The 25,363-nt window shown below is 45.1% G+C and overlaps 1 protein-coding gene across 1 annotated transcript in view; it reads right to left on the bottom strand.

Annotated features, from left to right (window-relative positions):
• XPNPEP1 (X-prolyl aminopeptidase 1) overlaps positions 1 to 22,880 on the bottom strand; it is a 48,646-nt gene extending 25,766 nt beyond the window's left edge. The window contains exons 1-5 of the mRNA XM_033130916.1: positions 22,731 to 22,880; positions 15,895 to 15,983; positions 11,299 to 11,423; positions 1,517 to 1,580; positions 231 to 335 (exon numbers count right to left, since the gene is read on the bottom strand). Coding sequence (XP_032986807.1) covers positions 231 to 335; positions 1,517 to 1,580; positions 11,299 to 11,423; positions 15,895 to 15,983; positions 22,731 to 22,762 — 415 coding nt within the window. The 5' untranslated portion in view covers positions 22,763 to 22,880. The remainder of the gene's footprint in view (positions 1 to 230; positions 336 to 1,516; positions 1,581 to 11,298; positions 11,424 to 15,894; positions 15,984 to 22,730) is intronic.
• Positions 22,881 to 25,363: the final 2,483 nt, after the last annotated feature.

Genomic DNA, 25,363 nt, shown 5'->3' with positions numbered 1-25,363 from the left:
CACAGAACCTGGTCAGGACGGCTCCGACCTCAGACTTCCAGCCTCCAGAAGCCAGAAAATAATTTTCTGTTATTTAAGCTACTCAGTCTATGATATTTTGTTATGGCAGCCTGAGCAGATGGAGACACTTTAGATTCTAAATAGGGTTAACATCAGAAGCCCTGAGGAGCTCTAGGGTCCCTTCCCAGAACTGACCAACCAAGGCTGGGAGTGACCATGCCTCTACACACCCATCTTCATGAGCGTCCAGTTGCTGTCCATCTGCTTGGCAGCCTGAAGAAAGTAACGCCCATCGGTCCACATGGCTGCATGCTCTTCTGTGACGATGGCTGTGCCTGGGGCGAGGGAGCAAAGACATGAGAAAGGTTTCTGACAATGACCCAGAAGCTGCACAAAATGACAGCAGATGGGCAAGCACAGTGAGAAGCACCAGTTCCTGTGAGGCCCAGCCACCCACCACCACTCTGGTGGGGCCTCTGAGTCCAGGAGCACCTCCAGGCAAGCGAAGACAAGGCCTCTGAGAAGCAGCTGTGGGCCAGGCTCTGAGGAAACGGGCCTGAGGCATCCCTGGCGGTCTGCGTACTGGTGTCGGCACAGGAAGGACCCAGCCTGTGCTGCACACGTCCAGGACAGTAGAAGAGAGGACTGTGGACCTAGGGCCAAAGTGGCCTCATATTCCACAAGACAGGTAGAAACGGCGCCTGCGCAGTGATCGCCACCGGACCCTCAATGGAAGGGGCCACCTTTCCAGAGAAAGATCACCTGCACCCTGGGAGTGCTCAAAATGACTCATGGGAGTTATGCTTCCCACCTCTACCTGCCCTTGGTTCCCACAAGCCTGGCAGAACTCAGGGCTTTCCGCAGAGGTCTGTGCCAAAACCAATCCTACATGCCAACCAACACAAATACTTACATCAAAGGAAGCAGTGGGCTAACTCCATGGAGAGAGGACCTCTCACCAACTCTAGCTAGCTGAAGGGATGTGAGTCTGAACGGAATAACCCACCCAAAACTCAAGGGCACAACAGCTTCTTTGGAAAAGTTAGGACAGGGCACCAATGTACTCGTAGCTCAACATTTAACCTCTGTCATTTAAGCAGAGAGTGAAAACACAGAAACTGAAAACCAAGCACTTGGAGAATTAAGCAGGACCAGTAAGCTAAGGTGGGCGCGCTGGGAGTTATTAGTGTCCCGTTACTTACTTGGAGTGCTAGTTGCACAAGTATATTCTGTTTAATTGATATGATTTTCCGTATTTATGTTATATTCCATAGAAAGCTCAAAACATTTTTTAAATTAAAGCTTTGAAAGCAAAGGCATAGAGAAAAGAATTACTAAAAGGTGACCTTAGGGAGCTGAAGGATGCTGGGAACTCACACCTTTCTGCAGGGGCTCAATGGGGAATGTCTGGTTTGCATTTTCTTTTTGGTCCTATATCACAGGCTAAAACTCATTCCAGTTATTTTTGGGAGGCGAACAAAAGTACAGAAAGAACAGAGAGACTTTAGTGACTCACCCGCAGAGCCATCAAATCCAGAGACGAAGGCCCGCCGACAGTCACACGGAGCAATGTACTCACTCTGGAAAACAAAAGGGACAACGAATTGGACTCTGTCAGCCACGGCTGGGGCCCTCTGCTCCGCTCTGTGCTAGGCCCAGCAGGGACCACAAAGGCTGGTGAATCCTTGGTACTTGCCTTCAAGGGAAGGACAATCTAGCTGAAAAGGCAAACTGAACATTAAAAAAGAAAAAATGGAGCGCACACTGCAGAAGACCCTAATTAATTAAAGGCTGGAAGAACTGTTCCCTTTCGCCTCTATTTGCTCATCTGGAGAACAAAGCAAGTCAAGAGAAACACAGATCAAAACTGCTTTTGTCCTCACTGAGATCCTACTCAAAAAGCAAACCAGTGGACTCCCCCCTCCCTTACCACTGACATTTAGGCATCTGTTATTTTTCTGAAAAGTAAGGATGAATTTCTGTTTTAAGGGCCAATAATTCACTAACTTAAATCTCGTTAAGTTTTAGCTTGTTTCCAAACTTCCTGTTTGTGTCCCCCTCCAAAGTAGTATCACCAATCGCTCCCACACAAACCCTGTCCCTTCCTGTTAGGGAAAGAGAAGAAATGCTTCATCCAACCCAGAAGACTAGCAAAATAAGATGTCACATTCAAATTCAGTCCTTCCCAGATGAGAATATCCTTGCCTCTTAATGGAAGGGAGTTAGGGACTGAAGAACGTAAGAGGTTCTCATTCCTGCAGAGGGTATGAGGCTACAATATATAACTTCTGGTAATAGCCAGTGAGGCACAGAGAGTTAAGTAACTTGTCCAAAGTCACACAGCTAGTAAATAGCAGAGGCGGGAATTGAACCTGGTCGTCAGCTCCAGGAAGCCTGATATATATGCCATGCTGCCCCCATATGACACATTATCTCATCCTCATAACAACTCTCCAGGATAAGACCAGTAGCAAATGAGAAAACGGAGGCTCAAAGACAGACTCCGTAAGTAACTTGCCCACTACCAGGTCAAGAGCAGGCCCAGGATCTGGTCTGCTAAAGGCATACGTGTCCCACTTCTGCTGCGTGGGTGAGAGCTGCTCCTTTCACCACGGCAGCCACAATCACATCCTTAAAGCAGCTGCAAGACCACTCCCCATGGAGATGCTAGAAGGGCCAGCACAGAGAATCACAATGGCAGAAGGAAGAGCTCTGAGCCATCCCTGCCCTCCAGGGAACCAGCGACGTTCTCTGCAACAAGTCTCGTCACCTCTCTTGGCCTCAGTTCCCAATTTCTAAAATGGTCATTTCAGATTGCCAAATGCCAACAACAGCAGGCACATGTGTTATCCCCAAAACGTGAAGGAATATTTAATAGCTAGCACTAAGGACATAGACAGAAATGGCTGCCAACATTATGAACTATAGAATACTCGTTTATTAACCCAGTAACCACTAGTGCAAGACTAAAAAAAGGCAACAATGGGTGGAGGGAGGGGTTCTACCCTTCTCCTAGGACTGTTGTGAGGAACGTGAGTTAATGTTTAAAACAATTCACCAGGAACCTGAGTGCTGCATATATGCAGTGGAAGAGAGATTATTGATTTCTTCTTCCTGGATCGTGGTGAAAAAGCATCTAAGAGGCTGGGAGAAGTAAGTTAACAAAAATAGCTCTTGTGCTAAAAGTCACAGTGCACGATGGGGAAGACACAGAGAGGGCACTCTCCACAGAGCAGGAGGCTCCCCTGGCTTGGGGTTCTTCCACCTGTGACACAGGAGCAAGGGGACAGGCAGAGGGTGGGCAGAGAAGGTGCTGCTGCTCTCAGCCCGGCTGCACTCGTCCCCTCGGGGACACAGGCCTCGAGGAACGCCCCACCCCCATCTGGGCAAGCCTGAGAGGAGGGGCAGGGCAGCCACAGGCGTCTACCTAGCGTTGCTCATCAGCAAACGCAGGAGGAAAGTGTCTCCAAAGGGAGGTGAGACCGGCAGCAGGTGGGCATGTTTGGGATCAGGATGAGGCCTGGGGTAGGAACGTCTAGACATGACCTAAGTGGCCAACATGCCAGAAAGACATCGCTTACCAAAGCTGTCACCTCCACACCAACAGGCTCAGCAGAGGCCAGACAAGCACTGGGCCTGGGCCTCTTACTCTTCCCCCAGCCGTGAAGCTGGCAAAGCCCAGGAACATTCTCCCTAGAGAGCAGCAAAAGATCTAAAAAAACCAAGGTCGTAGCCGGCAAGGAAAAAGGCACAGAAACACAGCTGTTGGCTTTTTCTCCAAAACCATCTATTTCTCTACAACTCTCATATCAATACTCAGTCCAAGCCTCCATCGTCCCTACCTGGACCACTGCCCTGACAATCCACACTCCGAGTGAGCATTTCAAAACGCTGACCCACTTTAGACTCCAGATCTCCGGAACCATAAGATGTAAATTTGTGTTGTTTTAAACCACCAAGTTTGTGGTAATTTGTTACAGCAGCACTAGGAAACTAATACTGTATCCAACAGGAAAAACACCAGAAAGGGTTAAAGCTGAGGTTTCAAACTCAAATGCCTTAGGATACTGGGCAGGTAAACCTAAGGAGCACAGCAGGACGAGGGGGTGTCTTATCTAGAGAGCAGCTCCTACTCAGCTCTGATTCCTGTGGTGCTGGAATGCAGGCCACATACCGCCAGCCTTCAGTATTTCAGGAGAAGAAAAACATATATGAGTTCAGGAGACATCAACCAACTTTTAAATGTTGGCATCTAATTCAAACAATGTAAATACACAGCCAAATGAAGCACATCTGTAAACTATAGGAAGAAAAACAAAAGCCTCAGCCATCTCTCAAAATCCAGCCCAAATGCACCATCTTCCACAAAGTTTTCTGACCCATCCAGGTTTCAGAAATGTCCCACATCTCTGGATTTTTACAGGGCCATCCACACTAGCATTTATTCATGCCCTGCCTTGAGTGATAAGAAATAATATCGGCTAAGATTCACTAAATACCTACTAGTTGCCAATAACTATATTCATTTCCTCTAATTCTAATCCCAGCAGCAGCTCTGGAAGGTATCGTCCTCCCCATTTAACAGATGAAAACCAAAGTTCAGAGAAGTAGATTACTTATTTCTTCAAGGAACCACTGCTCTGAGTGGCAGAGCTGAGATCTGCGCTCAGGACTGACTCTCAAAAGCCCATTCCTTGCCACAATGCCAAACAACCTCTTACTCTGTACAGAGAGTGTGCGCGTCAGGTCTGCACACCTGGATTCTAAACGCTGAGGTTACGAGAAACACATGGCCTGCCCCGCATTTACCTCCACCTTTGTTGCCTACACCCAGGACTCACGTCTGTGTGCAAGCCTGGCTCCCTCACTTAGTCGCTGGGGAAACCTTGGGCTTCACTTCTTCACCTGTAAAACAGGGATGAGAAAAATGCCTACCTTGGAGGGTTGAGGTGCGACATAAAGAATTAGCATATGCTAAGCTTCTGACAAACTGCGGTGCTTACAACTATGCACAGGCAATATGCTGTGCCCCATAGGAAACAAAAAAGTATCTTCTCGGAGTAGACAACCCAGCCAGCAACGTTAGACAGATGTCCATGAGATAGTAGCACTAATAAACAGCCACATAAAGTATACTGACTATGCAACACGGCTCTTGCTACAGTTTCAAGGATGCTCAGATCTGCCTTTAATACATCGGCCGAGCTCAGAGGTGTGACCTGGGCCACCGTGGATAAGTGAAGAGAAGCAGAAAGCCATCCAGGGAGGGGGAAAGACGAGAGAAGGCCCAGAAGGAAGGTCTGTGGTGGGTAAGGGGGGAGAGCCAATTAGCCTGACTGCTGGGGCTGAAAGTTCAAAGGAACGCAGCAGATTCCTGGAAGGGTAGGCTGAAGACAGTGGTCAAGGTCCTCACACATCATACTGAGAGGAATGAACTTCATCTTGCAAGTTCTAGAGAGAGACCAAAGTTCAAGGGGAGTGGTGACATGACCGGAACTGCGTTTTTAAGAGGAGCAGTCAACATGGCCACATGCAGATGGAACCAGGCAAGCAAGGCTGATAGCTGAGTGGTGAGATAAGCATAACTGAAGTTACTAGGGCCCAGTGCGGACTGACATCTTTCCCCGGGCTGACGCTTCACCCTCGTAGGCCATGAGCACGGCACAGTACCTCAGACATACTAGGTTCTCAACAAAAATGAAACCAAGTAAGTAAATGGCTGTGTGTCCCCAGGAAATCCCAGAGGCTAGATTATGAATGGTACAAGGGCTGCCTGTTCCCAAATACTAAAGTAACTTCCAGTCTTTGGCATTTTCTTCTCTCTTAAATGAAACCAAGTCAAGGTATGCGGGAAAAACGAACAGTTGTCCAGAGATTCGTGCCCTTTCCTTAGTGTACGGTCGCGGGACAGTGGCATCCCATCCTGGGCTTAATTTCCCAAACTCCCTCGCAGCTAAGTGGGGGGTCACATGACTAGCTCTTACCAATGAAATGTGGGTGGGAAGTGATGTCTTGGTCAGGGTGTGCCCTCTCCACACTTCTCCTTCTGCCAGCCGGAATGGTGGCGTCATAGGATGGAAAGAGCCTGGATCCCTGAATCACTTTTCTTCCTAATAGAAGAAAGCCACCCACAACCAGGAACACCCATTCTGGACTGCTATATGAACAAGAAACACGGCTCCACAGTACCGGGCCACTGAAACTTCGCAATGTTACCACAGCTAGCATTACTCTAATTAACAGAGTGGATAAAATCACTCTGGGATAAAAACCACGACCCCCACCCCAAGAGAGTCTGTTTAAGAAATACAAAACAAAACAGGAAGCCGACTCCAGGAGGAATGGGAGTAGCATCCAAAGAGTTTAGGAAAATCTGATTCATGTCTTCCAGAAGGAGGAACCATGAACACAGCCAAACACTCAAGTTGGCAGAGTCACCCCTGACAGAACACGACCCTTTGACTAAGGCGATCCCAAAAGGGAAATCTGGGACCTTACAGATGAGGAGGAAGAAGTCAGATTTCTAAAAGGCACAGCTCCGGCCCCAACCGATGGTTCTCCTGGTTTGGGGCCAGTGATGCCCACCAAACCCAATGTCTGACTTACATGGTACTTGAAAGCATCCCGATTACCAGGGAGAATGGACAATTGCTCACTGTAAAAGTGCCCCTGGGTCCAAACTCATTAATAGCACAACCCTTGTTCAGAGTTCCAAAAAAAAAAAAAAAAAATCCTTAGAGCTGCAGATCCCTGAAGTGCCAAGTCCTTGCGTAATTATGCATTTGGGGTGCGTTTTCTCTCTAACACAGAACAGTGTGTGGGTGTCTGTATTTGTGTTTTGGAAAATACACAAAGGACAGAATTCAAGATTCCCCATCATTCTCCAACACTCTCTCTTCCCCACCCATAGGAGAAATTCCATCAATCCTGACTCTAGCCTGAATTGAAACAATTAGGAACCAGAGCCACAGAGAACAGCGGCCTCTCTATTACTGAGGACGCTGCTGTGGCACGTCACACACAGAGCCAATCCTTCCTCCTGGTCCTCAAAGTCCTGGCAAGGACCCAGAGTCCCACTTAACAGTCACCCAACTATGCCCCACCTCTCTGCAAGGAACTCAGGACCTCTCATTGTCTTCTGTAGATGGCACCACAAACACTTTCGAGTTCCAGACTTCCCAATGTCCTCTGCCATCTGCCTGCAAGGCCCACACTCAATCTATTCTATGGCTTCTCCTCTGAACCTTTCCCCTCTTCTCCGTTCCTAAAGCCAGCACCCCTGTACCCCAATCGGAGACCCTGCAATGGCCTAAGAGGGTTCTCAGTTCCCAGTGCCTCCCTTCTCCAGTCCATACTAAACACTGCTCCCTCCGATTGAGCATGTCACTGTGGTGTTCAAAGACCCGCAGTGGGTTACTACTGTCCAACAGAACCTCAAGTCCTGGCTCTGGCGGCCATGAAATGGGTGGCTCAGGAACGACCTTGGCCAGGCCCCTATTTTTCTTTCTTTTTCAAGGTTATCATTATTCATGGTCTCCTATTTCCATGGATTTGCTCATACTTCTCTATCTCCAAACATCTAAATTCTACCTTCCAATTTAAATACACTTCCTCCATGAAGCCTTCCTTGATGCTGCCAGCTCAACGGATTCTGTCTCACCTCTGAATTCAGTCCACACTTGATCTAAATCTGTGCTGTCCATTACAGTGGACACCAGACACAGGTGGCCACGGAGCACATGAAATGTCAGTAATGTGACTGAGAAACCGAATGTCTAATTTTATTTCCTTTTAATTAATGTAAATATAAATTTAAAAACTAATGTTCAAGATTCAGCCATTAAAAAACTTTTAACTATGTTTAGAACAACTGGGTATGTAAGTCTACTTTTTCAACTGTAAATTTTATGAAATCTAAAAAACAGATAATATATTTCCAATGAACATTTTACATTCAGATTGAGATGTTCTGTAAATGTAAAATACACACTGAATTTAAAGACTTAGTATAATAAAAAGGAATGTAAACTGTCTCATTAATAATTTTTTATATTGATGTGTGAAATGGTATTTTTGACATCATGGGGTAAATAAAATATTTATTAAAATTAATTTCACTGTGCTGTATATCGGAAACTAATATAAAATAATAATGAATATCAACTACAACTATAATTAAAAATGTGTGTGTGTGTGTGTGTGTGTGTGTAGTCACAGGATGTAGTACAGCATAAGGAATACAGTCAATGGTATCGTAATAGCTCTGTACGATGTCAGGGGCAGTAGACTTGGCGGAGTTATCACTTTGGGAGAGGAGTAAATGTCTAATTATGTTGTTTTATACACCTGAAACTAATAATTAAATTAAATTAAATTAAAAATTAATTTCACTGTTTCTTTTTTTTTTAATATGGCTACATACGTGGTCTGACTATTAAGTTCACAAACTCATCCTAGAAAAAGTGCTACATACCTCATTGATGAGTATCACTATGGTCACCTTTGAAGTACTCCCCTTGAGAAGCTATGCACCGACGCCAGCACCTAGTCCACCCTTCAAAGCAATTTGGAACCCTTTTTCTGGAATGGCCATCAGAGCTGTCGTCATATTACCCTTGATGTCCTCAATGTCATCAAAATATCTTTCTTTCAATATTTCTTTTATCTTTGGGTAAAGAAAGAAGTCATTGGGGGCCAGATCAGGTGAGTAGGGGGAGTGTTCCAATACAGTTATTTGTTTACTGGCTAAAAACTCCCTCACAGACAGTGTCGTGTGAGCTGGTGCATTGTCGTGATGCAAGAGCCATGAATTGTTGGCAGAAAGTTCAGGTCCGTCTAACTTTTTCACACAGCCTTTTCAGCACTTCCAAATGGTAAACTTGGTTAACTGTTTGTCCAGTTGTCACAAATTCGCAACAAATAATCCCACTGATATCAAAAAGGGTTAGCAACATCATTGCAACAAGTTTGCAAAGTTAATTGTCACACCTCTATTTCTACTCAACAGTACTAATCAAGTCCTTTCCTAACCTTTTGGTTTAGCATTTTTGTCCGTGGCTTATCTACCCTTTAATCTCTTTAAGGGGGCCTTTTCTCTCATCCAGCTTAATAATAATAATAATAATAATAATAATAATAATAATAACAGCAGCAGCAGCAGCTAATATAATGAGACTTATACTTATATATAAGTATACTTATGATAAATATACTTATAATAAATACTTATATCACCTTACCAGGTGACAGACATGCTTTAAGCATTTACATCTATTAAGTCATTTAATCCTGACAACAGTCCGATGAGGTGGATGTGTCACTATCCCCTTTTTACAGATGGGGAAACTGAGACCCAGAGAGCTTCACTGACACTTAGGAATCTGCAGTAACGTGCCTGAAGTCAAGAAGCTGGTGACGTGGCAAACCTGGTACGTGAACCCCGTCTCCAGAGCCATACACTTACTTGTACGCTCACCGCCTGCCCTCTGCATTTGCCCCAATACTTAGCACAGAACAGGCAGTCAGGAAGCATGCACCAAACAAACACAACACAACTCCCACCACACAGGCCACATGGCTAAGCTCAGCAAGAAAAATGACAGGTAAAGATTTAAAAGAAAAATGGCGGGGGGGGGGCAGGGGAGAAGGGGCAGCAAGAGTACAAGAATGAAAGTTTGTGAGGCACAAACAAAACTGAATGCTGAGATAGAGTGACAGCTAATAAAGAGCAGGGTTAACTTTTTGTGTTTTCAGGATACAGCTGGAAAACACATTTTTCTAGGCTTAGAGCCTCAGTTTCCTGATCTAGGCAGGAGCTATCGAACTCCAACATTCCACGATCATTAGGAGACAAAGCACTGAGGGAAAGCCTGGAATATTACCTGTGGTTTGGCCAGCAGCACTGCCATTCCCAAAGTTGAACGAGGAATTGCTTTGGATGTGTATTAGTCCCCCATTTACTGTCAAAGAGCATTTTGAAAAATCAGTAAGGATATTGTACCCAAAGCAGCTTTATGATGGTAAAAAAACTTGGCTCGGGAACAGCACCCAGGACCCAGAATATTGAGATAAACTTGGCTTGACTACAAGAACATCCCCGACTAGTAAGCATAGAGATTATGTCCTAACTCCAGGAAAGGTAAAACTGAAATACCAACACTACAAAGCTTCTAACACACCCCTCTCCAGAAACCTTCAACTTTTAATTCAAGTAGGACCCACAGTCAAATCTTCCACAATGTGAGACCTCCCTGGAGATTAAGGTTCATGAAGAAAGCAGAAGTGTCAGGCGTCTTTTGCTGGGGCTCCATGATAGCCTGTGAAACCCCTCTGAGGAAAGACCCAATTTCAGGCAAGTGGGAGCTAGTGGACTGGGATGGTTACTTCTATGTGTCAACTTGACTGGGCTAAGGGGTGAGAAACCTAGCTGGTAAAACATTATTTCTGGTGTATCGGTGACATTGATGTGGAAGAGATTAACATCTGAATCAGCAGACCGAACACATGCATACATGACTCTATGGTGGAACAGCACTTTGTACATTGTCTCATCTCTCTACTAAATCTAAACACACTGAGCACAGGAATTCAGCCTTAAATTCATCTTTGTAACCCTACCGTACCGGAACCCCAGAAAAGCATGCAAACACTTGCTGACTCAATGACCTAAGACTAGATCCTAGAATCCTTTCATCCTCCTGCCTTTCAGCACCATGAGGTCTCCCGCTCTCCAAACCCAACTCTCCCATATTTAAATCGCTAGTGTTCTCAGAGATAAAGGGCACTGATTGAGTACTTACTGAGTCGCTTCCATTAAAGGTGGTGGTTGTGGGGGAGGAAGGGTGATATTCAGAAACCATCCCTAAAACCTGCTAGAGTGGAGATCAAGATGACTTTCTGGCTGTTCTTCTGGCCACGCCAGAGGATGGGACAGTCTGGATGGGGAGAAGGGAGGAAGGACAGACAATTCCACTGGAGATAAGGTGTGACAGAGGAGATAGGGTAAAGTGTGCCAGCAACAGGAAGGCCCAGACTTCGGCCACTTCGTTTGTCCACTAATTCTTCCACAATTTACTGAAAGCTAGCTGTATTCACTGGAAACAAGGAAACCAGAATCAAATCAACAGGCAGTTAGTGGGACCCCAGTGAACACAGGTCCCTGTGCCAAGCCATGGAGGACATGCTTAGGTGTGGGTCGACAACTAGAATCCAATAAACACATTAATTAGGTCTGGAGGAAAAAATGAAATGAGAGGAGAGGCTGGTAAGTTCCATCACTGGGCCAGCTGCGCTCAGTACCTGGTGGGCGTCTCCTGACGGGATGATGTAGGCCTGGATCGGTTCTGTCACATACTCCAAGTTCTTCATGGCTTGTCTCAGCTGCCGAAGCAGCTCTGAAGTTACCTTTGGAGGCATTCTGCCGTCTGCAACAACAGGAGAGTTTGTTCCAAAACCAGCCTGCCCCATGCAACTCAATGACAACTCACTGGCAACTCAATGGGAGCCCTAGAGAAGCACCCCCACTCTTCCCCACTCCCAGATGCAGCTCCAAACTGACCACCCCACCACCAGACAAAAACTAAAGCTGCCAGAAACTCTTTGCTCAGTCAGTTCATCCCTCCCTGCCCCAGCCCCTGGTAACAAATCCTTTTACTGTCTCCATAGTTTTCCCTTTTCCAGAAAGTTGTACCGTTGGAATCGTGTAGTATACGGCCTTTTCAGATTGGCTTTTTTCACTTAACAATATGCATTTAAGGTTCTTCCATGTCTTTTTATGGCTCGATAGCTCATTTCTTTTCAGAACTGAATAATAGTCCATTGTCTGGATGTACCACAGATTACCTATCCATTCACCTACTGAAGGATATCTTGGTTACTTCCAAATTTTGGCCATTATGAATAAAGCTGCCACACACACCCACCTGCAGGTTTTTGTGTGGACGTAAGTTTTCAACTCTTTTGGGAAAATAGCAAGGAGCATGTATAATATGCTACGTATATATCATATGGGAAAAGTATATTTCGTTTTGTAAGAAACTGTCAAACTGTCTTCCAACCCGGCTGTACCATCTTGCATTCCCACCATCAACCAATGAAAACTCCTGTTGCTCCACATCTTCGTCATCATTTGGCGTTGTCAGTGGTTTGGATTTTGCCAACCCATTTTTTAAACAAACAAAAAATGTTTTACTCAACCAAAAATGTTCTAATGCACAATGCTAAGTAATGGAGAGCTACAGTGAGGCCAGTAAACTACAGGCTATCTTCAAGGAGTGACACCCTGGCTCACTGAGGCTTGTACCCTGCTCAGTGGGGATCCTTTTCGGTGCTTTTTCCTGAACATTTTCATCTGCTGCTTCTCCATCATGATCACCAGCACCTTGTGCTTCCACAGGTCAGTCGTTACGGTTTCCTCCAACAGATGTCCCTGTAACGTACCATACTGATCTCGGGACTCACTGAAAAAGTGCTCCACTCATAATCTGCAGGAAGGGCAGCATCAGTCGCAGGGCTTGAAGCTCCGCCTCAGGAGTCTCCAAAGGACATAAGTACTGAGAGTCACTGGAAATGGTCCTATTCACAATCCAAACCTATCCATGTTCCTTGCATTACAGCTGCTTCTGAATACTTTTCTGAAGGGCATCTTTTCCTTCTATCCGATGTACTGAGCCTATCATTTCTCACCTGTCTGAGAAAGAGGGTGAAGTATCTGGTCTGACCTAAGTTGATATGTCAACACCTCCACTGAGTTCAAAATGCAGCCTATCGTGATCTCATAAGCTTGCCAGCATCTGAAAACTTTATTATGACATCTTTGAGGAGCTTCAGAATAGACTGAACGTCTTTCCAAACCATATTTCCGAGCAACTTAACAATCTTAGAGTTAAGCAAAAATGTTGACTTCCTTTGGAGCAGTATTTCAACCCTGACTGCACATTAGAACTACCAGGAAAACTTGTGATTTAATTAGTCTGGAGTACAGCTTAGGCGTCTGGAATTTTAAAAAGCAAATATATGATAGAAGCCAACATACCTTCTTTGACAACCATTAATTTCCTTATAGAATCTGGCTTCTCTTTGGGCACATTCTGATTAAGGACTTTGATAGCACAGACTCAGTGTTTAGAGCGCTGACTGCAGTGTGTATCAAACACCATCAGTCACTAACCTCACCAATAAAGTCAACAGGACCAATGGCAGGCCCAGAAGTCCTCAAGTACAAACTGCACGCTGTCAAAGGCAACCCAACAGGGAGCCGGTCAAAGACATCCTCTGCTTCCTGGGACCACGGCTCGCCTGCTCACCAGCACATTCTGAGCTTCCTCCCCATCTCCGGCCTCATCATCACATTCCTCCTCCTGACGGGCCCCCTCAGTGTCGCCATATCATCAGCTTTACTCTACGACAGTGGCATTGTCACACTTCTGCCCACAATGCCACCTGCCCCCATCACCACTCTTCACACTTCTCCTGCTCCTTCCTCCCCATCCTTCATGTCCTTCCCATTTGCATGCTGTCCTTGGTCAGACACAGCCAACTCTTTGTCACCTAAATCAGATACAGTGAAAGAACTCCCAACACCACACCCCACAATTAGGATGTGGTAAGGACAGCAGCAGCCACGGCGGAGCTGGAGAAGACAGCAACATGCAGTGGCTGTGGCAACGTGCTGGGCCGTGAGCTGGACACAGGAGCAAGGTGGTCGAGACAGCTGTGGCCACGAGGACAACAGGCCTTGAAAGTAACTGAGTGGGTGAGCAGCGACTGCTGAGGAGGGGAAAACCTGGGGCGATTATAAGACCGAGCCATTAAGGTGGCAGAAGGCGAAAAGGCACTCGAGGTGGAGGAAATGAAAGGCATGGCTGGCGACGCTCGTAGGGTCATTTTCAGGAGGATTAAATGGGTTACTATATATAAAGCACTTAAAAACAGTGCCTAGCACGTAGTAAATGTTATGTGCTTGCAAGTTAGATGCACAAGTAACTAACTATAAAAGCAATATGACAAATGGTGCAACAGGTGTATATATCGCTTCTCCTTAAGACAGGGACATGTCACCTTCATCTCCGAAGACACGTATCTAGCCCAGCACCTAACACACACGTATGCTCACCCAAAGATGGCTGATGAATATCACACCTTTGTGTCTACGATCATTTCAGACTCAATAGAACAGTAATTAACCTTCAGTGAAAGAAAGCTAGGATCTTAGAAGATGCCGTATAATAGCATCTGTTCATTCCACATCCCATTACTTCTCAGAAATGTCAGGAGCAGCCAAGAGCTAATCAGGGTGTGCAGGGAAGTGGAAAGCCAAGAGCAACAAACCTAGGCCATGATGTAACATTAGCCCATACACTGCCAGGTATTTTTAAATCATGCTTTAAAATGAATGACTCATTTAAAAGTCTCTTGCATATGTGGGTTTGCTTTTAGAAACCTTCAGCCTTTATCACAAACAAGACTTTTCACTGCTTGGAAATACATGAAAAGCACACCCTATTTACCTCGCTGGGTGGCTAGAAGAATTTAACATGAAAACATGTGTGAAAGCACCATGCACTAGTACACTGTAGAAACTCAGGAAATATGATTTGAATCTAGATCTAAAGAACCAGCTGGGATTCCTACACGCCTTGTTAGAAGAATAGAAGGGACTGATGTATTCCAATTTCAGCATCTTAACACATGCACAGATGCCTAGCTGCTCATCCAGCTTCAATAACATTAGAGGTGGTGGCTTGTTTCTCTGTCCCACCGCTGAGTGAGGACCAAGGGCTTTATATATACATTGGTGGTTAATTCTCACAATAATCCTCCAAAGAAGATTTCACTATTCTCATTTTACAGGTAAAGGAACTGGATCATCAGGATGAGGATCTCTAATTCCCTAAGTCCATGCTCTATTACACCACATTATCTAGGGAGTATAACAGAGGCTCTCTTAAAGCTTTCTAAGGAAAACAGCATGAAAACAAGTGGGTTCTGGTTTCCAGAGGGGATCTGCAACCTCAGGCAACTGAAGCTCCTTGAACCTCTATTTCTTCAGATATAATGAAAAGAGAAGTTCTCTTCAAACTCTAAATTTGATGATTCTATCACTTTTTCCCTATCCTTACTTCCTCTTTTTCCCATTCCTTCTTCCTCTCCTTCCTGATATGGCCCAAAATTTATTGCATACATCTATATTTTTTTAAAGGACCTAAAATTGTATGCACTTATAGCGCTGATCTTCCAAAGAGAGATCAGTCATGGTATCTCATGTGCTGCAAGTGATCAACTTTTTAAGTCCTCTAAAAGGAAGTCATGGTTCTCCTGACTAGTCCACAGAAAAGCACTGGCTTACATGGGACAGAATTACAGAAATACACCACTTTTCAGAATTCAGGTTTCTGGCAACCCAAAAATACAATTAACTACTAGTTTTGGGGAGAAAGTATGGTTCCAGAAATTTTTCCCAAAAAGATTTTTCTGAATGCACATTCAATTCATAAAACACAATCATATATTACAAACTTTTCTCATTTCACAATTGCATGATGAAAATTGAAGGCAGTCAATAAAGGATTATATTAGAGATCAGAAAGACTAGGACTTTTTTCAATAATAACTATTACCATCACCAGCACCACCGTCACCCCCACCACCCCAAGAATGGGAAATACAAAAACTACAATTCTCTAACTGACTACCTAAAAAAACTAGTAAATATATAAAAACAGTAACTAACTATACAGGAAGCCAAAGAACAAAATGGATATACATTCTCCCACCTCCAGCCATGACCAATTATTAATCCCTTGCTTTCTCTTTTTTCCCAACTTGAGAGAAAAATTTTAGGGGGACCTAAAATCCTTTTGAGATGTTCCATCTAATAATAAGCAAAATTATTACCTGTTTCCAAACCTGGGTCTCCTGAGTATGTCACCTCGTTAGGTTCAATTATTCTTAAATTTTTCAGCTGAAAATCCCGATGACTCGACCTAAGACGAGAAAGAACAGGTATTTCAGACTTTGACCAGAGTAAACGTGGAAAGGCTTAGTCAGAGAGGATATCAACTTAGCAATTTCCTTTGTGTGTCAGAAAACCTCTTACCCAGTATCAGTGACGAAATAAATAAAAGTCTCAGCTAAAACCTACAGATAAAACATCACCATGGCAGGTAAACCTTCTCAGGCCTAGCCTCTAGTTCATGAATTCTCTTTAGCAAAGTCTAATCTCTTGTTTAACTAGTATAAAAAGATTTATTTGCCATGACTATATGTGTCACAGGTAAAAGTTCTGAGACTTTTTTTAAATTTGCTTGTTCTTCCTTCGTGGTGTCCTATTCTTTCGCTATGGTTTCTATTCCCTCTTAGCTTTAATAATCTGTGGCCCTTGTTTTATAACTCATTTCAGACTGTCCAGGAGAAGGTTTGGGGATAGCAATCCTCCAGTTTGCTGAGTCTGCTGGTTCCCTCTTGGTAGGTCATTTCTTGTGTGCTTTGTAACCGTTTAGTAAGACTTATCTTCAGTGGAGACTATTTTATCTGTGAGATTGAGACACGCCCTGGGTTGTACAAGCACTACTGTCACTGTCGTTTGCTTCTGAGATTAAGTTTCATTTTTAACTTCTTAGCTAAGGATTTGCACACAAGTCTCCTGCCCCCACATGTGGATACCCTCGATCCTTGGTCTGATACCCTCGATCCTTGGTAGTATGAAGCCCTGTAGCATCTGATAACCTCCCCAAGACGCAGCCTACCAGCTAAGTTCCCCTAAATTCAAGCCTTCAGTTCCACTAAATTTCTGGCACCTGAGGATTTCTTTTTCTTTTAAGTCCATCAGTCAACAAATATTTATTGAGAATCTTCTATAATCCAGGCCTATTCTAGACACAACAACGAACAGAACAGACATCTGAAGAGGTTTATATGACGGTAGGGAGGGAGAGAGCTGGGAGGAGAGGATGAAAGAGGAAAGGCAACAGATACAAAACAAGAATACAGTACGTCAGGTAGTGGGTATGTGTGCTACGAAACAAAATAAGAAAGCAGGGCAGGGGAAAGGTTATTTGATGTGGGGTTGTCAGGCAAGGCCTCTTTGCTAACAGATGACAACATTGTAGCAGAAACTTTAAAAAAAAGTGAGGGATTAAGACATGTGGCTATCTAGCAGAAGAATATTCCAGAAAAGAAGAACAGCAAGTGCAAAGGCCCTAAGGCAGGAGTATGACTGATACACCAGAGGGCAAGCAAGGAGGCCAGTGTGCTATGGTTGTGTGTGTTGGGAGATTGGGAAGTAAGTGGTTAGGAGACAAGTTCAGAGGGACAAGGAACCTGTGACAGGCTATAGAAAGCGTTTCAGATTTTACTCAGCTATGAGCTTAAAAGGAATTTTGTTATAATTTTACCACATTTTTATGTACTAGTAGAGGAAGGGGGGGTCCACTTCAGCTCAGTCCACCCCACAGGCAGAACCAAAAGACCAGACATTTTCACCAGTCACTCCAGCCTGCTCTCAGATGCCTGCTATTTTAATTTCACTGGACAGAATGAGATGTTCTTTATTAGGGGAACCATATATTCTTTCATTAAAAAGTGAAACACCTCAATATTTGTTATAAATGCAAATAACCTCAACAAAATGCTAGCAAACTGAATACAGTAACATATAAAAAGGATCATACTCCATCACCAAGTGGAATTTATTCCAGGAACACAAGATTGGTTCAACATCCAAAAAGTAATATAAGACACAATATCAAGAGAATAAAGAACAAAAACTGGGCCCACGTGGTGGCCCAGGTGGTTGGAGCACCGTGCTCCTCACACGACGTTGCCAGTTTGATTCCCACATGGGCCAGTGGGCGGCGCCCTCTACAGCTAAGATTGTGAACAATGGCTCTCCCTGGAGCTGGGCTGGAGTGCGCTGCCATGGGCTACTGTGTGAGACGGTGGGCTACTGTGTGCGACCAACTGCCTCAGCAAGAATGCAAGATAATAGGCTCATAATAGCACCAGCATGGGCCAGGGAGCTTTGTCCTACATAACTAGTCTGAGAAACAACAGCTTGAACGGGAGTTGGGAGTGGGGGAAACGGAAAAAAGGGGAAAAAAGAAAAAAAGAAAAAAAAAGAACAAAAACTATATGATAACCTCAATAGAGACAGAAAAAGAATTTGACAAAATCCAACACCGCTTTAAGATAAAACTAGTCAATAAACTCAAAGAGAAACTCCTCAACCTGATCAACAATATTACAAAACCCACGGCTAACATCATCCTTAATGTAAAAACGCTGAATGCTCTTCCTCTAAGATCAGGAATAAGACAGAGATGTCCACTATAGCCACTTCTAGTCAACACTGTACTAGAGGTTCTATCCGGGGCAATTAGGCAAGAAATTGAAATAAAAGCGACCATAATAGAATGGAAGAACTAAAACGATCTCTATTTGCAAATGGCATTCTATATCTAGAATATAAAAAAATCCTACAGAATCCACCAAAAAAAAAAATTAGAGCTGATAAACTCATCAAGAATGCAAGATACAAAACAAATACACAAAAATCAATTCTATTTCTATATACTTGTAATGAATAATCAAAAAATGAAATTAACCAAAGTTCATTTACAATACAATCAAAACAACACACACCTAGGAAAAAATTTAACAAAAGAGGTCTAAAACTTATACTCCAAAAACTACAAAACGTTGTTGAAAGAAATTAAAGAAGACCTAAATAAATGGAAAGACATTCCGTGTTCATGGATTGTATGACTTAATATTGTTAAAATGGCAATACTCCCCAAAATAATCTAGTCAATGCAATACCTATGAATTCCAGCTAGCTTCTGTACAGTAATTGACAAGCAGATGCTAAAATTCATATGGAAATGCAAGGAATCCAGAATAGCCAAAACAATCTTGAAAAAGAACAAAGTTGGAGGAGTCACCCTTCCTGATTTCAAAACTAATAAAACTACAGTAATCAGGACAGTGCGGTATCGGGCGGCCGGATGGCTCAGTCAGTTAAAGCGCGAGCTCTCAACAAGGCGACTGACTGGACTTGGAGCTGAGCTGCGCCCTCCACAAAAAGACTAAAGGACAACGACTTGGAGCTGATGCGCCCTGGACAAACACACAGCTTCCCCACTATTCCCCAATAAAAATTTTTTTTAAAAGTGTGGTATTGGCATAAGGATAAACTTATAGACCAATGAAACAGAATTGAGAGTTCAGAAATAAACCCTCACATTTACTGTCAATTAATTTTTGACAACGGTGCCAGAATCATTCAATGGAGAAAAACAGTCTCTTCAACAAATAATGCTAGGGGGCCAGCCTGGTGGCTCAGGCGGTTAGAGCTCCGTGCTCCTAACTCCAAAGGCTGCCGGTTCGATTCCCACATGGACCAGTGGGCTCTCAACCACAAGGCTGCCAGTTCAATTCCTCAAGTCCCACAAGGGATGGCAGGCTCCGCACCCTGCAACTAAGAGTGAACAGGGCACCTTGAGCTGAGCTGCCGCTGAGCTCCCGGATGGCTCAGTTGGTTGGACGGCGTCCTCTCAACCACAAGGTTGCCGGTTTCGACTCCCGCAAGGGATGGTGGGCTGTGCCCCCTGCAACTAGCAATGGCTACTGGACCTGGAGCTGAGCTGCGCCCTCCACAACTAAGACTGAAAGGACAACAAATTGGCTGAACGGCACCCTCCACAGCTAAGATTGAAAGGACAACAACTTGACTTGGAAAAAAGTCCTGGAAGTACACACTGTTCCCCAATAAAGTCCTGTTCCCCTTCCCCAATAAAATCTTTAAAAAAATAATAATAATAATGCTAGGAAAAATAGATACACACATGTAAAAAAAAAATCAAACTGAACCTCTACCCTCACACCATACACAAAAATTAACTCAAAATGGATCACAAACATAAATGTTTTCTTAGAAGAAAACAGGCATAAATCTGCCTGACTTTGAGCGAGGCAATGATTTCTTAAATAGGACATCAAAAGCAACAAAAGAAAAAAGATATACTGGATACAGTTAAACAAAAGACTTTTGTGCTTCAAAGGATACATCAAGAAAGTAAAAAGACAACCCTTAAAATGAGAAAAAATATTTTCATCTCATAAATCTGGTAAGAGTCTAGTATCCAAAGTACATAAAGAGCTATTACAATTCAACAATAAAAAGACAAATACCCAATTTTTAAATGGGCAAAGATTCTAAATTGACATTTCTCCTAAGAAGATATACAAATGGCCAACAAGCACATGAAAAGATTTTCAACATCATTATCCACTTGGGAGATGCAAATCAAAACTACAATTAGGTACCATTTCACATACACTAGGAGGATTATAATTTTAAAAACAGACAATAGCAAGTATGGGCAAGGCTGTGGAAAAATTAGAACCATCCAACATTGGTAGGAATATAAAATGGTACAGTGGCTTTGGAAAACAGCCCAGAGTTCCTCAGAAAGTTAAATGTAGAGTTAGTTACCCTATGACACAGCAAGTCCATTCTTAGGTATGGAAAATTGGTAACATAAGTCCATATAAAAACTTGTAAACAAATGTTCATAACAATATTGTTCATAATATCCAAAATGAAGATCAAACTTGCTCAAAGCCTCCTAGTTATTTGGCGACAGAGCTAGTCTAGAACTAGACCCCAAGACTCCTAACTTCCGGCTCAGTGCTCTTCAGCCTACACCTTCTCCACATCATTATGTGCCATGAGGTGGCTAGGGAGGAAGAAGCATACAGAGAACTTCTCGTTCAGTCTTTGCATAAGATGGTTAGGGCACATTTTTCTCTTTCTCTCTTTTTTGTTTTTAAAGAAATCCCAGCAGGGTTCTTGTTATCCTCCCCTTTCTCTGAGCCCGTGATGAGAATCATCCATGCCTATGACTCAGGATGGGATAAAACAAGGACCTCGTAAGGTGAGACAAGGGTAGAATAGAACAAGTTCTAGGGTGGGGAAGTGGGCAATATTGTCTTTGCCTATCCAGAATCCATCCCTCCTTCTTTTGATCTGAGCACCTTGGTTTTCCTTTTGAGAATGTCTCTTCTCCGTTTTCAGTCCACAGAGTTGGGATGAGTCTCACCCACTCACCCACCAATTTCTGGGACACAGGCCTGGTCAATCCATCCTTCCGGCCACAATGACTGGTTCAGGGATGATCATAAGGATCAAATCAGCCCCGTAAGAATCAGATCTGAGATTTCTGCTCCAACCATTAAGTAAGAGGACTCTATTTCTGCTGAGGCTGTCAGCCTAGAACTGTCATAACCTGCCATAACGTTAAATCTTGCCTATCAGTGAAGCCAATACTGAAGAAATCAGAGCCAAGAGGTGCAAAAGAGAGGAAAGTCTGATGCCAGTGTTGGCCTCCTGGACTCAGCTGCACTAGAAGCCAGCTCAACCCCTTTTTACTTAAGTCAATTTCATTTCAGTTTCCATCACCTAAATTGAGTCATCTTCACGCTGAATGGCACTCAAATTCTGCCATTAGGGGAGCTGCCTGGAGGCCTCTCTTCTCTCAGCCTCTCAGTGGCCTCCTGTGTGAGGTAAGGAGCCTGTATCAGCTGATGCTGATGTTGAGCCTTCGGCTCCTAAAATCTTGTAATTCTTTGAACCCAGCAAAGACCACCTTGGTCCTCAAAGTCTACTTCTCCACCTAGGGCCTAACTCATCATTTATTCACTGGCGTGACCCCATTTCCAGCATTTAACATGCAGGCAGCTCCCTCCACATGCAGGTTTGCTACACCTCACCATACCCTTCCACAGGGCAGGCATGGTTCTCATGTCTAACATGCTGTAGCAAGTCCAAGTCCAGGTAAAGGATGGCTTGGGATCTGTCCACTCACAAACACAAGTACAAGCCATGGTCTGTGTTCAGCAAGTGAGCCTGGTCATGCTGCCAAGTGTGTTCATTTAAGTTTCAACTGGTGGGAGGATGGCTGGACCCATGTGGCTCTCCAGGAAGTTTGGCTTGTGGCCTCTGTGAACTCTGAAGGTATCTCTCAGTCTCCCACTTCGTTAGCTGGTCTGGTAAGTATACCCTGGCTGTGGGGGGAGAATAGGCTAAAACGTATTTAATGTCGGACTGGGGGATTATCCTTCTCACCTCCCTGTATCCCGGGAGAAAAACAGGACAGGTTACTGGTGGGATTTTCCTGGCGATTATGCCAAAGTATTCCCTTACACAGCCTTCTGAAACCCCTTGGGTAGGGTGGGGCCGCGGTTGCCTATCTTTGTGATGATGACAGATGAGTACGGCGAAATGCAGGTGTCAGTATTGTCAGGGTTGTAATTTGATGATTAAATTACCAGGATACAGGGGCGAGGGCAGGAACTCGCCTATCTCCCTGGACCCCGGGAGGAGCCAGGACAAGTCAACTTCCTGCAACAGTGGGGCCTTCCTCCGCGACGGCCACCTCCCCCTCGGGCCGAACTCAGCAGCTTCTGCGGATACACTCATCCGGGGACCGGGCTCGCGATGCCTGGGGGTGCCCGCGGCCCCGGGGGAAACAAACCGGAACTTGCCCGGCTGCATGGCTCCCTCCCCCAGCTCTCGCTCGGGGGACTCCGGCAAGCCCCGGCCCTTGCCAGGCTGTGATGGGCCGCCCGCAGCTCCTCACCCGCTCGCCCCTCCCCTCTGGAGGGCCACACGCGCGCCCAGGCCCGGGGAGCCGCGCGCTGCCCAGACGCCGGCTCCCCGGCAGTCCCCTCACCTTACTCGCGGTGCCTTTCTGGAGGCTGCCATTCGGCAATGACGTGCCCCGACCCACGTAAGGAGAGCGCAGACCAGCTGATCACCCGCCGAAGGGTTGGAGGGTGGGAGGCCGGCCGGTGCGCAAGCTGCAGGCGCGCGCACCGGCCCAGCCACGCCCCCCTCCGTGGAGTGCGCGGGCGCCGGGGCCCCGCCCGCCCACAGGCCCCGCCCGCCCACAGGCCCCGCCCACCCGGCCGGGCTCCGGCGGCGCGGTCCTGGAGGCGGGGGCCGGCCTGCGTTTCCACGCCGCGTTTCCGTAGTGCGTGTTAGGGAGTGGATACCGTGCTGTGGCTCGTCTTTTCTGTTCATTTTGCTTACCATTCCCCAAAGAGGGAAAAGAAGGGCTTTGTCGACTGAAGGGGCGGAGGATGCCATGAGCGGCGCGCCTGGGATGTTAGGGCCTTGAGGCAGGCGGAGAGGAGCGTCACATGGTCAGTTCTGGAAGTACCTCCGCAGGGTCTCACTTCCTGAGGGTTTGGAGGTGTCCCCCAACTCACTTCTCCAACAGCTTCAAAATCCTGCTGCCCTCCACTTGCATCACTAATAGACACCCTAAACTTAACATGTCTGAATGGCGCTGCTGGCCCAAAGCACCAACACAAAAACGTGCTCCACCAGTCTTAGCCATCTCATTCAGCGACTATTCTTTCAGATGCTCGGGCCAAAATCCCAGAGTCACCCCTGCCTCACCATTCACACTCCACATCCAGGCTGTCAGAAACTCATGTTGGCCTCATCTTCGAAATAGATCCTAATGCCACCACTTCTCACCACCTCCAGTTGTACCCACTCTAGCCTGCGTCACTACTGACTCATCCATGTGATTGATTACACTGGCCTCCCTACTGCCACCAGGCGCCTGCACAGTCCAACCTAAACGTAACTGCCAGGTCATTGCTTTGAAGTCTGAGATCATGTCCCTATTCTGCTTAGCACTTGCCCATGATTCCTCACTTCAGTAAAGCTAAAAGCTCTACACGATCTACTCCTAACCTCACTTCCTTCTGTTCTCACATTGCTCACTCGGCTCCAGCTAAATCCACCTCCTTGCCATCCTTGAAAAAGCTGGGCACACTCGTGCCACGAGGCCTTTGGACTGGCTCTTCCACATATCCGAGCTCCCTTCCTCACCTTGCTTTCAAATCTTCCGTCAAGTATCACCTTCTCAATGAGACCTACCCTGAACACCCTATTTAAAATTATAAAAAACCCCCAACATTTCTGATCCCCCTTACTCTAGTCTATTTTTTCATAGCACTTAATTGCCTTTTAACATGATAAAAAAATCTATATGTATTATATTCTGCCCCCCTTACACACACACACACACACAAACAGCCATCTGTGTAGGAATTGTGTCTGCTTTGTTTAATGATAAAAAATACCTGATATGTTGTAAGTTCTCATTATGTATTTTCTGCATGAATGAATACCCCCAGAATGTACAGTCCTCAAGGGTAGGGACGGTGGCTCTCTTGTTCATTGTTACATGCCTGGTGCTTAGAACAGCACCTGGCACAGAGTCAGCACTTAAGAAATATTTGCTAAATGAAAGTGACCACCTTTTTAAAGGTGATCTACATCTGTTGCTTTGACCTTGGTGAAAGGCCTAATACACCTGTAATCAAATAGGTTCTGTTGCCTTCAAGAGCTCAAAGTTCTAGCTGTTATTCTATAAGCATTTGGACAAGCTAAATTCGGCCCTGTAGAAAAAGTAAGAAAGAAATGAAAGATGTGGCGCCTTGGAAAGCAGCAGACGTCTGTTCCATTTCCCCAAATTCATGGAGCCAAAAAAGAAAGAGCTGGAACATAAAATGACTGGGTCCAGCCCACATCTGAGAAATGATGGGAAACATCAAGTTGTAACAGAAAAAAGGAGATGTCAGAGAGATAGATAAGTAGAACCTAAAGGGGACAGGTATTTCACAATCACGTGGCCTAGGAGGAGTCTGCTCAGAATTCATGGCATCTGGCTTTAGGGGAGAAAAAGAGAAATACTTTGTGTTCCCTGAAACAGATTTGCAGTTCCGTTTGCAGTATAACAAACACCCTCCTCCCTCCTGAACTTCTTTCAGCTGAACCACGGGGAGAAGTTGAGCCGAATTATCACCTGAGGGTGAGAACGCTGGGGTTATGTCAGGCTCTGCTCAAATGTTCAAAGAGGTTCACACTATCATTTTCTGAGCGTTATGTGCCTAGCCCACAATGACCCAATGAGCAAAAGACTGTTATCCTCATTTTACTGGTTGAAGAGACAGGTTTGCAGAGATTAAATCGCTTGCCCAAAGACCACAAGCTAGTAAGTGACAGGGCTGTGGTGTACATTCAGGCAGAGGGATAGTTTCCTAGCCCCAAACACTTAATTACCAAGTTATATGGAAGGAACACTAGAAGTATGTCATCCAACGAGCCCACATAGTGGAAGGAGAGAGGCAACAGGATTCATCATTCATCATTCAAACTCAGACTGGATAGGTTTTAAATGTAGCCAGAAATATTGTGTGGAAACATGGATTGAATTGTGTCCTCCCAAAAATCTTATGTTGAAGCCCAAACCCAGGTCGCTGTAGCTGTAATCAGTTAAGATGAGGT

Source organism: Rhinolophus ferrumequinum, chromosome 16 (assembly GCF_004115265.2).
Source record: "Rhinolophus ferrumequinum isolate MPI-CBG mRhiFer1 chromosome 16, mRhiFer1_v1.p, whole genome shotgun sequence".
Lineage (NCBI taxonomy): Eukaryota > Metazoa > Chordata > Mammalia > Chiroptera > Rhinolophidae > Rhinolophus > Rhinolophus ferrumequinum.
The sequence above is the reverse complement of the archived record's forward strand: the minus strand, read 5'-3'. Positions and strand labels throughout refer to the sequence as shown.